We start from the raw sequence: 13,394 nt of genomic DNA on the forward strand, positions 1-13,394 counted from the left end.
ATGCTTATACAAACGATTTAAATGTGAATCTACATTTATTTGTAAAATGTGCAAAATACGGACATGTGAAAAGAGTCAGAAAATATTCTGCCTGAAGACAAAATACGGGATTGTCGCGTAATATTACGTCATGACTAAGCGCCTCGGAGTCGGAGCGTCAGGCAGGCACGCGTGTGCATGTTGACTGGTTTGTAGGTTTCCTCATGGCTACTTCCTTCTCGCAGGAGCTCGAAGAGCTCCTCAACCCGCTCCCAAAGTTCGCCGATCCCGAGGACGACCATGACGAGGCCACCAAAGCCCGGGTTAGCGACACCTTCGCCGGGGACGACGACGAAGCTGCGGTCGACGCTGAAATCGGCGTCGGCGCCCTGCGGAGGAAAAACGCGGTCTTGCTGGCTGACAGCGACGGAAGGTACCTGGGGAAGGCCGTCAGCAGACAGCAGCTCTTCTTCACGGACATGGAGCACGACCAGGAGGATGATGATGATGATGATGATGATGATGATGATGACGACGACGACGATGGAGATGAAGGCCAAGGTAATGTGTGGCCTTGCTGCATTATTATTGCAGTGGTTAATTTAATCATGATTATTTTCCTTGTTCATACCTCTGAATTTGCACTTTATCCAAGATGAAGAAGAAGAAGAGGAGGAGGATGGAAGTGTTGAAGAACTAGAGGAAGATGAATATGAAGAAAAAGAGACGCAGGAGGATGAAGAAGAAGCAGATGCAGACATCTCCCTTCCTGCCGAAGTGGACCTCCACAAGCTGACGGACAAAATGGACGACGTTGGCGTGAGTGAGGACGATGGCAGCGATGAGGATGAAGACGAGGAGGGCGCCATCTCCACCTTCTCCAAGGCGAAGGTGGACGAGGAGGTGGAGAAAGGCCAGGCGGTCCGGAACCAGCTGGCGGTGTGGGAGCGGCTCCTGCAGGCCCGCATCAAGATGCAGAAAGCGCTGGCGAGCGCCAACCGTCTGCCACGGCCGCACGTCCTGCCGCACTTCCGGGCGGGGGGCGGCCCTCAGCTGGCCGGCGCCGTCAAGAACACGCGCAAGGCCTTGAAGGCTCTTCAGAGGTCCCTGCTGGACCTTCACGATCGGCTCATTGGGCAGAGCTCCACACAAGTCCTTTCGGGCCTTGATGAGGAAGATGACGATGAAGGTAATTCAGCCATTCACAATGAAATCTTTTTACAATCGATTAGTCGCGCTCTCTACATTTTTGTGTCTCTTTGAAGAGGGGAGAGCGTCCAAGCGCAAACTGGACATGTCCGACTACCCGGAGATGGCGTCCAAGCGTTTCGCCGCCTTCCAGCCGTATCGCGACGCCACGCTGCAGAAGTGGCACGACAAAACGCGTCTGAGCTCGGGAAAGAGCGGCGGCGGAAACTTTGGAGCGTTTGAGCGCAACATTGTGACCCAAGTGGAGCAGATTCTGATGGATAAGGAGCGGCTGGTGCGGCGCACGCAGACGCGGCGCTCCGAGTACCGCGTCCTCGGAAGGAGCGAGGGCCAATTGGAGGAGAACGGCAATCCGGATCATTTGGACCCCACAAGTAGGTTTTTATTACTTATATGCGGAAGGGCTGCCCGATATTGGAAAAAAGGGGCCATATGGGTGTTGAATATCGCGATGTTTAAAATGTTTTAAAGAAATTATATTTTCATGATCTAATGAAATAAATCGGCTTTAAATGTGGAATATGAGCAGACTATGTACAGTAATCGGATCTAAACATTGTAATTGAGGCTAAATTTCTGAAGTGCAAACACTTAAAAAGTCTTACCATAAACATGCGAGGGCCCAAAAAAAAGGAAAGGATTGCAGCGATTTGCTATTTTACAGCTTGCCTTCACGTTCGTAGTATTGGGACTGTGAAGACGGCTTTGTAGATTGGTTGCGTTTCCTCTCGACGCAGCCGCTGTTCCTCGCCATCACTTGCACAGTGCTTGCGTGTGGGACGCGTCATCTCGCCTGAAGCCAAAGTAGTCCCATATTGCCAACGTGCAATTCTTTTGAGGCACAAATAGTCGCTCGCTTTCATTCTCTCCCGCGTCTGCTATTTATTTTCCCTCCGTCCACGGCTGCGGAGTTGCTCCAGCCAATAGGAGAGCAGTATCGAGAGAGGTGAGTGGCGATGCGTATTTAAGGTCGCATCTGATTGGTCAAACTGCAACGAAGCATTGAAGATGTTAACATTCATGCTGCGGTTTTGCCGCGTCTGTCCACAGCGCCCTCCAGAGGGAAGGCGCCGAACGACGAGGATGCGTTCGACGACGACGACTTTTACCACCAGCTGCTGCGCGAGCTCATCGAGCGCAAGACGGGCGCCGCCGACGCCAACCAGCAGGTGGCGGCGGGGCGCCAGTGGCTGCAGATCCAGAAGCTGCGTAGCAAGATCAAGAAGAAGGTGGACACCAAGGCCAGCAAAGGTCGCAAGGTCAGGTTCGACGTGCACGCCAAGCTGCTCAACTTCATGGCGCCCATCCTCCACGACCACGACGCCCTGGCGCACGACGCCCGCACCGAACTCTACAGGGGACTCTTTGGACTCCGCCCACCTGCGATGTCACAAGCCAATGACATTTATGCCAATCAATGATTCGTTTTCATACATCAAGTGCAGCGTGTGACTTTCAACCAGTTTTCTGTCGTTTGTACTGTACCCTACAAGAAGACGCCGTAATGTGTAGTACCTTGACATATAGTGCTTTTCTATTAAATATGCTATCAGTATGACAGTATATTATGCTACACTGTTTAGTACTATACTATGGTAGCTCAAAAACTTTAAAAGTGAAGACAATTTGGACTTTTCGGTATTTAACGAACAAACACAAAGTTGACAACGCACATACTCTGCTTTGGCGGGCCACATAAAATGATGTGGCAGACCGCATCTGGCCCCTGGACCGTGAGTTTGACACCATATTTACTATACTGTGTATAAGCATCTTACCTTAAGTGCTTAAGCACATCCTATATTGTACTATAGGAACCTAGAATTATATATAAATATATATATACTTGACCACCCAATTTCTTTTTCGTGACGAAGGTGAATGGCTCAACTATAAATGGTGTCCTGTGAACTATATTAAAATACTGCGCAGTACAAAAATGTGCCAGTAGGCGGAGTGCGCATTACGTTTGCGCATGCGTGAAATCAAGTTTCGACGTAAACGTTTGAAACTGAAGCGTGTGCTTTTGACATGGTTATTTGTGTTTTTCTTGCCATAAAGATGTTCCGTTTCAATTTCAGTGTCGCATTTGGTGCTTCCAAACACTCCACGCCTCGCGAAAACTCCGAATTTTGATGGTAATGCGGTGCGGCGTGAACCGGAAGTAGTTGGCCGAAGCCTGACCCCTTCACCGCCGTTGACTTGGTCTTGCCTTGCTGCCTGCTTTGGATCGAAATTTTGCATTTGTGAAGGTTGACATTTGGAGTGATCAAAAATGAGTACGATGTTCGCGGACACAATCCTCATCGTCTTCATCTCCGTGTGCACTGCGCTGCTAGCCGAAGGTGAGCTAAGCATGCTAACAACGACAAATACGATCAAGTACTTTTCATGACTCCGATTTTCAACAACTACGATGCGGCAACACGACCGATGTCATATAAATGGGAAGGTGGGGCTTTTTTTGAAGAGCCGTAAACCACTGAAATGTTGCAACAGGAGTTGGAGTTAGCATTCAAAGATAACTGCTAATCCGGGAATATGATTTTTTTTAAATCGGATTACGCTAACTGTCATTCTAATTCCAATTGAAAGACACAATATCTTTAATGTATTACATCAACGTTATTATGTCTACGTCTGATACAATACACGCGCATTGTACACAAAATAAAACGGTTAGTTTGTGTACTTTAAACGAATATTGGTTATTTTCTCTTTTTTCTTTTTAATTAGCTAGCTGCATGGAAATTAAATGCAACTGTGGGTTTCAAATGTGGGTCATAATCGAGGTTAGCTTCCTTTGAAGAAGAATGTCTTTATTATTTACAAGCTTTATTATTTAGAAATTTCTAAAGCCACTTTGCAGACCCTTGCTGAATCAGAAGTGATCTCAAAGTGTCCCTCTCTGTCTCTGTCTCTGTCTCTGTCTCTGTCTCTGTCTGTCTCTGTCTCTGTCTCTGTCTCTGTCTCTCTCTCTCTCTCTCTCTCTCTCTCTCTCTCTCTCTCTCTCTCTCTCTCTCTCTCTCTCTCTCTCTCTCTCTCTCTCTCTCTCTCTCTCTCTCTCTCTCTCTCTCTCTCTCTCTCTCTCTCTCTCTCTCTCTCTCTCTCTCTCCCCTCCTCACCACTTATACAAAAGCAGTGTTTACAAAAAATTCTCTCCCCCTGTCATCCTGTCCTGTCAGCAGAGTGAAATACACAAACGGATAATAAAACTTCAGTTCCTATCTTTAGTCCACTCCAGATGTGGGTAAACATCTGGTCCCGGCACCTCCTGGACCAGGAAATCTATGGACAGACCTCTGCTTGCACTTGCAAACGTTCCTCATTTAGATAACTCAGAAACCTTACGAGACATTCCTTTCCCAGAGAAGAGAACAATGGACTATAGATTGAATAACATATGAATTAACACAGCTCTAACTAAAATAAAAAACGGTTAAAATATAAATTGAAACAGTAAAACGATGTGAATAATGCTAACACTTTGTATCACATGAAGGTTTCGATCGTGGTTTGGCATTTTGAATCAGGATTTCCAATCGAGGTTTCAATTGGGGCCGCAAAATAGGGTTTTAAATGCGACTTTGGGATTGAAGTTTGGTTTTGAAGCCATTATTAGACTCGTTCCAAATGTGGGACTTGACATTTGAAGTTTAGCAGCAAGTTTGCTAAGTGGCGCAAGAATGTGTTTTTATTTGCATGCAAATATTTTGTGCGCTTGAGTTCTGTCCACTTGAATGGAAAGCCTTCATGAAGTTGCGCAAGTTCTTTTTGAACGTGTCTCATGAAAAGCCTTGGAGTTGTAAGACGCTGCGTTGTGATTGGTCAGGAATCACGTGGGTGCTGGTGTACCGCACGGACAAGTACAAGCGGCTCAAGGCAGAGGTGGAAAAGCAAAGCAAGAAGCGTACGAACCCCGAGCAAACGTCGTCCGTATTATTCTTCCCCTTGGTTGTCTTTTTGCTGCGCTAATCATCGGTTTGTGTGTTTGCCGCAGTGGAGAAGAAAAAGGAAACCATCACAGAATCTGCAGGACGTCAGCAGAAGAAGAAGATTGGTAATAAATAAAAATCTTCGTCGGTTGTTTTTTTAGCCGAACGCTGACGTTGGCTCGCGTGTGGATGTTTTTGCAGAAAGACAAGAGGAGAAGCTGAAGAACAACAACCGAGACTTGTCCATGGTCAGCGTCGTCGCTTGGCTTCAACTCCAGCGAAAATGGCGGCCGTACGTCTGACGGATGTTTTGCCGTTTGTCTGCAGGTGCGCATGAAGTCCATGTTTGCCATCGGCTTCTGCTTCACCGCTTTGATGGGAATGTTCAACTCCATGTGAGCGTCCGACGAACGTCCATTCCAAATGTTCCACTTGTTACTTCATTTCCTAAAAACAAAACAAACTGTTGATGTTTCATTTATTTCATTTAAAGGCCATTGATGTTGTTCTATATTTAATCATCGGCACGACTCAACTGTGACGTGCACTTTGCTGAAAGGAAACGATTGCAGCGGTCGTTTTGATGTGATTTCTTTTGTTGTTGTTAAGTTTTGACGGCCGCGTGGTGGCCAAGCTGCCCTTCGTGCCGCTGTCTTACATCCAGGGCCTGTCGCACCGCAACCTGCTGGGCGAAGACTACACCGACTGCTCCTTCATCTTCCTCTACATCCTCTGCACCATGTCCATCCGACAGGTATCCGTCCGTCCGTCCGTCCGTCCGTCCGTCCGGCGCGCCGCACACACTCCAGCGGCTGATGTCGCGCTTGTGGTCTCGTGTGCAGAACATCCAGAAGATGTTGGGCTTGGCACCCTCCAGGGCGGCCACCAAGCAGGCGGGGGGCTTCCTGGGGCCGCCGCCCCAAGCCGCCAAATTCTCCTAATTGCCTCCAAAGGTCCCGACAACGCCATTTGACCCGCAAAAGACAAAAGAGCGCTTTTGTGTTGTTTCTTTTAAGTCACGAATGTCATTTCTTACCTTTCAATAAAGTTTTATGGGTACGTTTTAGTGACCGTGGTCATTGTTTGAACGTCCGCTTTGGCTGTCAATCACTTCTAGGCTCACAATTCAACCTGGAACCAACGACATTGGGGCCTTGCCATACGAGTGACGCGACTTAACCAGTTTATGGAGATTTAAGCCGTCGTCTGGACGGTTTGGATTTGCCAGAAAAACATTTGGGATCATACGAGCGCGGTACCGCGGCACTCAAGTCAGCTGACTTGACAATTTGGCAAATAGGCAACGTTTGTTCTACAAAAGAGGCTTCAAGCTGTTTCATGCCAGTCCTTGCTCAAGTTCACTCCCCAAAACAACTACAAAACTTTGCTTTAGTCTGCTAGCTCAGTGCTAACGCATAGCGAGAAATGCCACAGACATGCTAACAAATAGCATCAATGTGGTGGCGTCAACGATTCAAGCAAAAGATTTGACTGACACGCTTCGTCTGTGTGGTTGCATTATGCTGCCCCCTGGTGGCCATTTTACACACTAGAAGGATCTGCGATGAACTCGTGATGCGCAACAGTTTCAGTCTGTACATTCGATTTCATGGTTATTTCTACAGTGGACTCTCCCTTTAGCGGATCCAGAACTCGCACCATGCAGATTTAACGGCAAGTCCGCTCAAAAGGTTTCCTGCCTCGTGTCGAAGTCTGTTATTTGCAGAATTGCTGCTCTCGTCATCAACGGTAGACGGACGCGGCTCAGGGTGGAGACGCGCTCGTTGAGTGACCAGAAGGTCGTCTGTTCGATCCCCGCTCTCCCCGAGTCATGTGTCGTGGTGTCTTTGGGCAAGGCACTTCACAAGCATTGCCTCCAGTGCTCGAAAAGCGCTATATAAATCCCATGCATTATTATGATTATTGTTGTTGTTGTTAGACTCGAGCAGGCTTGGCGGCCATCTTGGCAGGCGCGACTCTAAGGTTTCATCAAAGGTAGACGAAAGCGAGGGCGTTAGATTAGCATCGCCGTTGCCCAAGAGGCGCTTGTGGTATCGACCCCGCAACTCAGTCTGACAAACCGTCGAAATCAAAGACTTTCCCAACGAACACCAACTAACAATTGACTGTGAACTCAGAAATCACGGGAAATGGTGGTAATCAAAAATAAATATTTTTCCTTGAATTGTTGTGAATGGCTTTTGGTGAGGAAAAAAATAAAAATGCTGACTCATTATGTCACCAGATTGAAAGATAAAATTACCTCATCAAGAGGGAAAATGTGGATTTTTATTTCTTCTTCTTATTTGTTATTTATTAATCAATCGTCTTCATCTTTTCGGTACAACAGCAAACGTATGAGTGGAGTAAATGACAAAGAAACAACATAAAAGTAGACCCGGATAAAGCGTAAACAATTGATCCATTCAACATTTCGACATAGTTGGGGGTTGTTTTTGTTGTTGACATGGACTCGAAGGGGGCGTGGCTTGGTGGGCGGTGCCCGCCATTTCAACCCTTCTCGCTTGAGCGCGACCCTCCGTCGACGTCCAGCTTTCAAGCGTCCATCTTCAGTTGCTCCTTACGAGCTCCAGGCGACAACCAGTTCTACTCGAACCGGATCATGGCCCAGTCCAGTCTGTACGCCATGGGCGCCGCCACCACCGGCAGTTTGCTGCTCAGCGACAACCTCAACTTCTGGGATGGGGAGCGACACGCGCCGCGACCGGAAGCGACCACCGAGCCCGTGTACGAACCCGCAACCGGTACGTGGCCGACGTCAACACCAGCACGCGCTCGAGTCTACGTGCACGTTATCTGCCGGATAGAAGAAATGCCGACATATTCGCCCACACATTTACACAAAAATGCCATCCCATGGCGTTGAATCGTACGTCGACGTCGCCGCCATGTTGGATGTGGAAAAATGTCGCAAAACTATACTCGTGTACATAGATTCATTTTACTTTACTCTTTTGTTGTAGCGAATTACTTAGTCCACTGTTTAAACATCCACACATAGTGATTTCGAGTCTCTAATTCAATGTATGTGGGGGCTGCAGGAGGTAGCGTTTATGTGTGTCAGGGCTACCATCGTCACAATGACGACTTTAAATCTCGTCACGATGATTTATTTCTCTCTTGGTGACCTTAATACACCGTTGTAGATTATGGAGCAGGGGTCACCAATCTCGGTCCTCGAAGGCCCCTATGCTGCATGTTTGAGATATTTCCCTAGTCCACCACACCTGATCGAAATGATCAGGATCGTTATCAGGCAGATCTTGCTGATCATTTGAGTCAGCTGTGTTGCAGGAGGGAAGCATCTAAAACATGCAGGATCGGGGCCATCAAGCACCGGAGTTGGTCACCCCTGTTATGGAGTATTGTGGACTCCTGCTATTTGCAGGGGTTAAAAACTATTCCTTTGAGAAAAAGTTTTAGTGGTGAATAAATAAAAACATCCTAATGAGTGAATGAATCCCAACAGCCATCTTGAAGCATAATGCTACTTGACACATTCAATATGGCAGCAATGTGGACATGTGATTCAGCACTCAAGGCGGGGTTTATTTGTGTGTCTATGGGGATCATAAGGTTCATCCAGTTGTTGCATAACTGAACCGCCCTCACCCCACCCCCCTCCACTTCTTGTTTCTTACCTTCTTGATGACCTCCAAACATTTGATGAATGTGCTGACTTTGTTTTGTTTTGTGTGCGTGCGTGCGTGCGTGCGTGCGTGCAGGGCGCGTGCTGTGCCAGATGACCCCGTGCGGCTCCGATGAGGTGGACTCGGCCATCAGGAGCGCCCGCGGCGCTTACGCCAAGTGGAGCAAGATGGCGGGCATGGAGCGGGCGCGTGTCATGTTGGAGGCCGCTCGCATCACCAGGGTGCGATGACGGCAGCCATCTTGTTCTTGTGACAGCAATAAAAATGTTACTCATTCACTCCCTCCTCCTCCTCCTCCTCCTCCCCCACACTGGGATCAGGGTCAAGGTTAGGGTTAGGTCACAAGGAGTTGGAGACACTCAAGTAGTAGTATTAGCAAAAAAAGACAAACCCTAATCCTGTCTTCAAATCCTAACCCTAACAAATCCTATTGTCTTGAAACCGTAATCCTGTTTTGAAACAATAATCAGAGCCCAACCTGTCTTGAAACGCAATGTTTGAAATCCTCCTCATTATTTTTGATCATTAGAAACTCTAATCTTACTTTGCACCCAATATTGAAATCATGATCCTGTTAAGAAGCACTAATTGCTTCTTTTTTTCTGACACAAAAAAAGAAGCACTAATTACAAATCATAATCTGTCTTGAATCACTCATTTGAAACGGTAACCCTTGCTTAAAACGCTAATTAGAAACCCGAACCTCTGCTTTCAAAACATTTCTTCTTCTTTTGTTCTTTTTTTCGGGCAGCCCCAACCGCGACGTACGATCCTAATTTAAAGCCGAACGGAAATGGGACTGAATCGGCGTCTTTGTTCAGGAGCGGCGGGAGAAGATCGCCAAGATGGAGGTGATCAACAACGGGAAGTCCATCACCGAAGCTCTGGCGGACGTGGACGTGGCCTGGCAGTGCATGGAGTTCTACGCCGGGCTGGCCTCAACCATGGCAGGTCAGCTTACCAGGAAGTAAAGGATCAGTCGACGCTTGAACGCCTCAGCAACGACCATCTTAGCTTGAAGTTGATTAGTTGCCGATCACGTGTTTTGGCAACAACACAGACGCCGGCCGGGCTGAAACCAACAGATTGCGGGTCCGTGCAGAAAACTCGCAGGGTGCCTCAAGCGTGTGGCTTGCTACACTTGACTCAACTAGAAATGGATCCAGAAGTTCAACCCAAACGAGAACAGTCACCAGAAGTCATTTAAGAACTAGAACCATAACCAGACGTAGAACTGGAGCCGTAACAATGATTGCAATTTGAAAAAGAACCAGAACAACAACCATAATCATAAGCAGCGCAAAATGAGCTAGAAAAAGAGGCAGAAGTAGAAGAAGAGCCCGATTTAGAACTCGAGCCAGTATTGGGATCAGAAGGATCACAAGAACCGGAAATCGAACGAGCAACACGAGAAGAAGAATCGTGTTAAGCGCAAGAAGGAGCAGAAGCAGAATGAGAAAAGTCCAAAGTGTTGTTTTTTGTTTGTGTGTGCGCGCTCAGGTCAGCACGTTCAGCTGCCCGGCGGCGCCTTTGCGTACACCCGTCGCGAGGCTCTGGGCGTGTGCGTGGGCATCGGCGCGTGGAACTACCCCTTCCAGATCGCCGCCGGCAAGTCCGCTCCGGCACTGGCCTGCGGTGAGTTTGCAAACGTTTCCGTCCGGGACGTTGCCCCTTGACGGCGCGCCGTGACCTTGCCGTCGGCAGGCAACGCCATGGTCTTCAAGCCGTCCCCCATGACGCCCGTCACCGCCGTCCTCCTGGCCGAGATCTACCAGGAGGCCGGAGCGCCCCGGGGACTCTTCTGTGTGGTGCAAGGTGGCGCCCAAACCGGGACGTTACTGTGCCAGCACCCGCAGGTCGCCAAGGTCTCCTTCACAGGCAGCGTGCCCACCGGCAAGAAGGTAACGCCGCGGCCGCCCGCCGACAACTAACCATCTCGGCAAGAGGGGCGGGGCCAGGATTGGCAGACGTTTTCGTTTTCTACGATTAGAGCCAAAACTTCAAGTAGAACAAAAGAGACTTGAGCAATAACCAGAAGTAGGAACGGAACAACAATCGGGCCAAGTTAAGAACCAGGTCTAGGATCAAAAACCACTTGGATAAGAACCACAATATTGCAGATGAACCAGACCAGAGAATAAAGTAACAAGAATCACAAGTAGAACTACAACAACAGACAGGACTTGGCATCAACAAGAACCAGACCAGAATCTAGTCTAGAGACTTTGAACCAAAAGTAGAATTTGGATCGCGACAACCACAACGAGACGAGAAAATGAGGTAAAACCGGAGAAATGCCACAGCAGCAATTGGAAATTAAAGAAATGATACAAAACCAGAAGTAGACCAGGACCAGGACGCAACCAAGACCTAGAAAAAAATGACAATCGTTTTGAAAGTAGAACAGCGCAAGATCTGGAACATGAACCCGACCAAGACAATAACCAGAACAGGAAACAGAACTACAGAGGCACCGTTAGAAGTACAACTAACCAGAACCAGATCTAGTACCAGAACAAGACAAGAGACTGGAAGCTCAACAAGAACCACAAGTAGACTAAATTAAGGCCTGGAACAGGACTAGGAAAGGGAAAAAACAGAGCTAGAGTACAACTCGTACTTGACATGGACTCGGACCAGACTAAGACAAAAGCCAGAAGAAGTCAGGAAGTCGTACCGGAAGCGGGACGAGAGCTTGACTGAGGTGTGTTTGCCGTTTTTGAGGTGATGGAGATGTCGGCCCGGGGCGTCAAGCCGGTCACGCTGGAACTGGGCGGGAAGTCGCCGCTGATCATCTTCAAAGATTGCGAGATGGACAACGCCGTCAAGGGAGCCCTCATGGCCAACTTCCTCACTCAAGGACAGGTGAGTGACTTCCACGCTCGGACCCGACCCGCGTCATGTGCCAAACATTCTGCTCACGTTTGCAGTCAACTGCTTCAAACTCTGTTTTGCTTCAACTTCTGCCTCCGTTTGAAGTTCTTGTCTGCTTGTGGCTTTGGTTCTACTTCTGGTTCCAATGGATGTCTTTTGTGGGCGGTCGAGGGTTTTTCAATTTGTGCTTCTCCTGATTGTGGCCGCAGGTGTGCTGCAACGGGACCAGAGTTTTTGTGCAGCGAGACATCATGCCGCAGTTCCTGGAGAAGGTGGTCAGCAGGACCAAGGCCATCACGGTGGGGGACCCTCTGCAGGACCAGACCCGCATGGGGGCGCTCATCAGCAAGCCCCAGTTGGAGAAGGTCCTAAACTTTGTCAGGGAGGCCAAGCAACAGGTTAGGAACAAGAAGAAGCGCTCCATGCTAACGCTAACGCTAACGCTAAAAGTTTGCTGGGGGCGTCGTCGCAGGGAGCCAAGGTGCTCTGCGGCGGAGAACCGCTTGTGCCCTCTGACCCCAAACTCAAGGAAGGATACTTCATGTCGCCCTGCGTCCTCGGTGAGCACAAGCTAACAAGCTAATGCTACTTTCAGGCGGTGGCCTCGCTTGCTTTCAAGTTTTGTTTCACGCAGACAACTGCAGGGACGACATGACGTGCGTGAAAGAGGAAATCTTCGGGCCCGTCATGTCGGTGCTGCCCTTCGACACGGAGGAGGAGGTTCTGCGGCGCGCCAACAACACCACCTTCGGACTGGCCTCCGGAGTCTTCACCAGGTGACGGCGAACGCGATGGCGACCGCCGCCGCCGCCGCTCGCAGCGGTCGTCGTGGTAACCGGCGGTAACCTCTCGTCCTTCAGAGACATCTCGCGAGCTCACCGAGTGGCCGAGAAGCTGGAGGCGGGAACGTGCTACATCAACAACTACAACATCAGCCCCGTGGAGGTTCCCTTCGGAGGATACAAGATGTCAGGTGGGTTCAGCCGCTTAACCTTTCAAAATAAAAGCGGGACGGGAGTTTGACTTTGAAAAATAACAACTAAACGACAATTAAGTCATTGCAAAAAAGAGTGATTGATGTTGTAGTTATCCAACTTGTTGAAACTGATTCCGTTTCTGGTTTGGTTACCGTTTTCCAAAGTAAAAGCAGATGTTTGTAAATCAGTCTCAGCGACTCCATTTTTAATACAGTTCTTCATTAATTTTGACACCTACAATTTTGTTTTATTGTCGCTTAAAGGCTTATAAACACTGCAACTATCAATGCTAGTGTAATTCTTTTTTTAATGTTTAGTTATAGAATAAATGAAGTGGGAATGTCAAAAAAAGAGCTTTTAAAAAAAATGTTTTTCGAATTGTTCACTTGCTCCCAACTTCTTTTTGCGCCAGGCTTCGGGCGGGAGAACGGTCAGGTGACCATCGAGTACTACTCTCAGCTGAAGACGGTCGTGGTCGAGATGGGCGACGTGGAGAGTCTCTTCTGAGCGTCGGCACAAGCCAGCCCAGCTTCCGCAAGCTGCACTTGAATTTCCACACGCACGTCAGCTCACACTTGCAAAATAAAATTGGTCCTCCATTTTCTGCTTTCCTTCCTCCAGCCAGACATTTTGTCTTCTGTGCCTTGTCCTCTTGAGGGTCGCCTCAGGGTGAGCTGGACTCATTCAACGCGACCCAATTCAAAACAAAAGCTTTTATATTGAAACGGCTAAACCGAAAATGGCTTGTG

The 13,394-nt window shown here is 48.5% G+C and overlaps 3 protein-coding genes across 3 annotated transcripts; all 3 read left to right on the plus strand.

Moving 5' to 3' along the window:
• The first annotated feature begins 70 nt into the window (after positions 1-70).
• On the plus strand, positions 71-3,263 carry aatf (apoptosis antagonizing transcription factor). The gene is made up of 4 exons (XM_086089169.1): positions 71-540; positions 635-1,168; positions 1,245-1,562; positions 2,239-3,263. The coding sequence occupies exons 1-4, from the start codon at positions 204-206 to the stop codon at positions 2,607-2,609; spliced, it is 1,560 nt and encodes a 519-aa protein (XP_085945295.1). The 5' UTR covers positions 71-203; the 3' UTR covers positions 2,610-3,263.
• A 49-nt stretch (positions 3,264-3,312) lies between these two features.
• Positions 3,313-6,182, plus strand: tmco1 (transmembrane and coiled-coil domains 1). Its single transcript, XM_086089170.1, has 7 exons — positions 3,313-3,533; positions 5,021-5,098; positions 5,189-5,248; positions 5,325-5,371; positions 5,451-5,518; positions 5,733-5,877; positions 5,966-6,182. Exons 1-7 carry the CDS (start codon positions 3,464-3,466, stop codon positions 6,062-6,064), a joined length of 567 nt encoding a protein of 188 aa, XP_085945296.1. The 5' UTR covers positions 3,313-3,463; the 3' UTR covers positions 6,065-6,182.
• Positions 6,183-7,607: 1,425 nt separating this feature from the next.
• On the plus strand, positions 7,608-13,244 carry aldh9a1a.1 (aldehyde dehydrogenase 9 family, member A1a, tandem duplicate 1). The gene is made up of 11 exons (XM_086090252.1): positions 7,608-7,888; positions 8,870-9,015; positions 9,616-9,745; positions 10,295-10,429; positions 10,499-10,695; positions 11,519-11,659; positions 11,878-12,066; positions 12,141-12,228; positions 12,303-12,444; positions 12,529-12,641; positions 13,058-13,244. The coding sequence occupies exons 1-11, from the start codon at positions 7,747-7,749 to the stop codon at positions 13,150-13,152; spliced, it is 1,518 nt and encodes a 505-aa protein (XP_085946378.1). The 5' UTR covers positions 7,608-7,746; the 3' UTR covers positions 13,153-13,244.
• Positions 13,245-13,394: the final 150 nt, after the last annotated feature.

Source organism: Leptonotus elevatus, chromosome 11, assembly GCF_054856555.1.
Source record: "Leptonotus elevatus isolate MCC_2025b chromosome 11, RoL_Lele_1.0, whole genome shotgun sequence".
NCBI lineage: Eukaryota > Metazoa > Chordata > Actinopteri > Syngnathiformes > Syngnathidae > Leptonotus > Leptonotus elevatus.

Coding starts and splice junctions, on each gene's coding strand:
- aatf (XM_086089169.1), top strand. CDS start 204: ATGGCTACTTCCTTCTCGCAGGAGCTCGAAGAGCTCCTCAACCCGCTC. Junction 1,169..1,244: donor TGAGGAAGATGACGATGAAG/GTAATTCAGCCA, acceptor GTCTCTTTGAAG/AGGGGAGAGCGTCCAAGCGC. Junction 1,563..2,238: donor GGATCATTTGGACCCCACAA/GTAGGTTTTTAT, acceptor GTCTGTCCACAG/CGCCCTCCAGAGGGAAGGCG.
- aldh9a1a.1 (XM_086090252.1), top strand. CDS start 7,747: ATGGCCCAGTCCAGTCTGTACGCCATGGGCGCCGCCACCACCGGCAGT. Junction 11,660..11,877: donor ACTTCCTCACTCAAGGACAG/GTGAGTGACTTC, acceptor TTGTGGCCGCAG/GTGTGCTGCAACGGGACCAG. Junction 12,445..12,528: donor GCCTCCGGAGTCTTCACCAG/GTGACGGCGAAC, acceptor CTCGTCCTTCAG/AGACATCTCGCGAGCTCACC.
- tmco1 (XM_086089170.1), top strand. CDS start 3,464: ATGAGTACGATGTTCGCGGACACAATCCTCATCGTCTTCATCTCCGTG. Junction 3,534..5,020: donor CACTGCGCTGCTAGCCGAAG/GTGAGCTAAGCA, acceptor GTGATTGGTCAG/GAATCACGTGGGTGCTGGTG. Junction 5,878..5,965: donor GCACCATGTCCATCCGACAG/GTATCCGTCCGT, acceptor TCTCGTGTGCAG/AACATCCAGAAGATGTTGGG.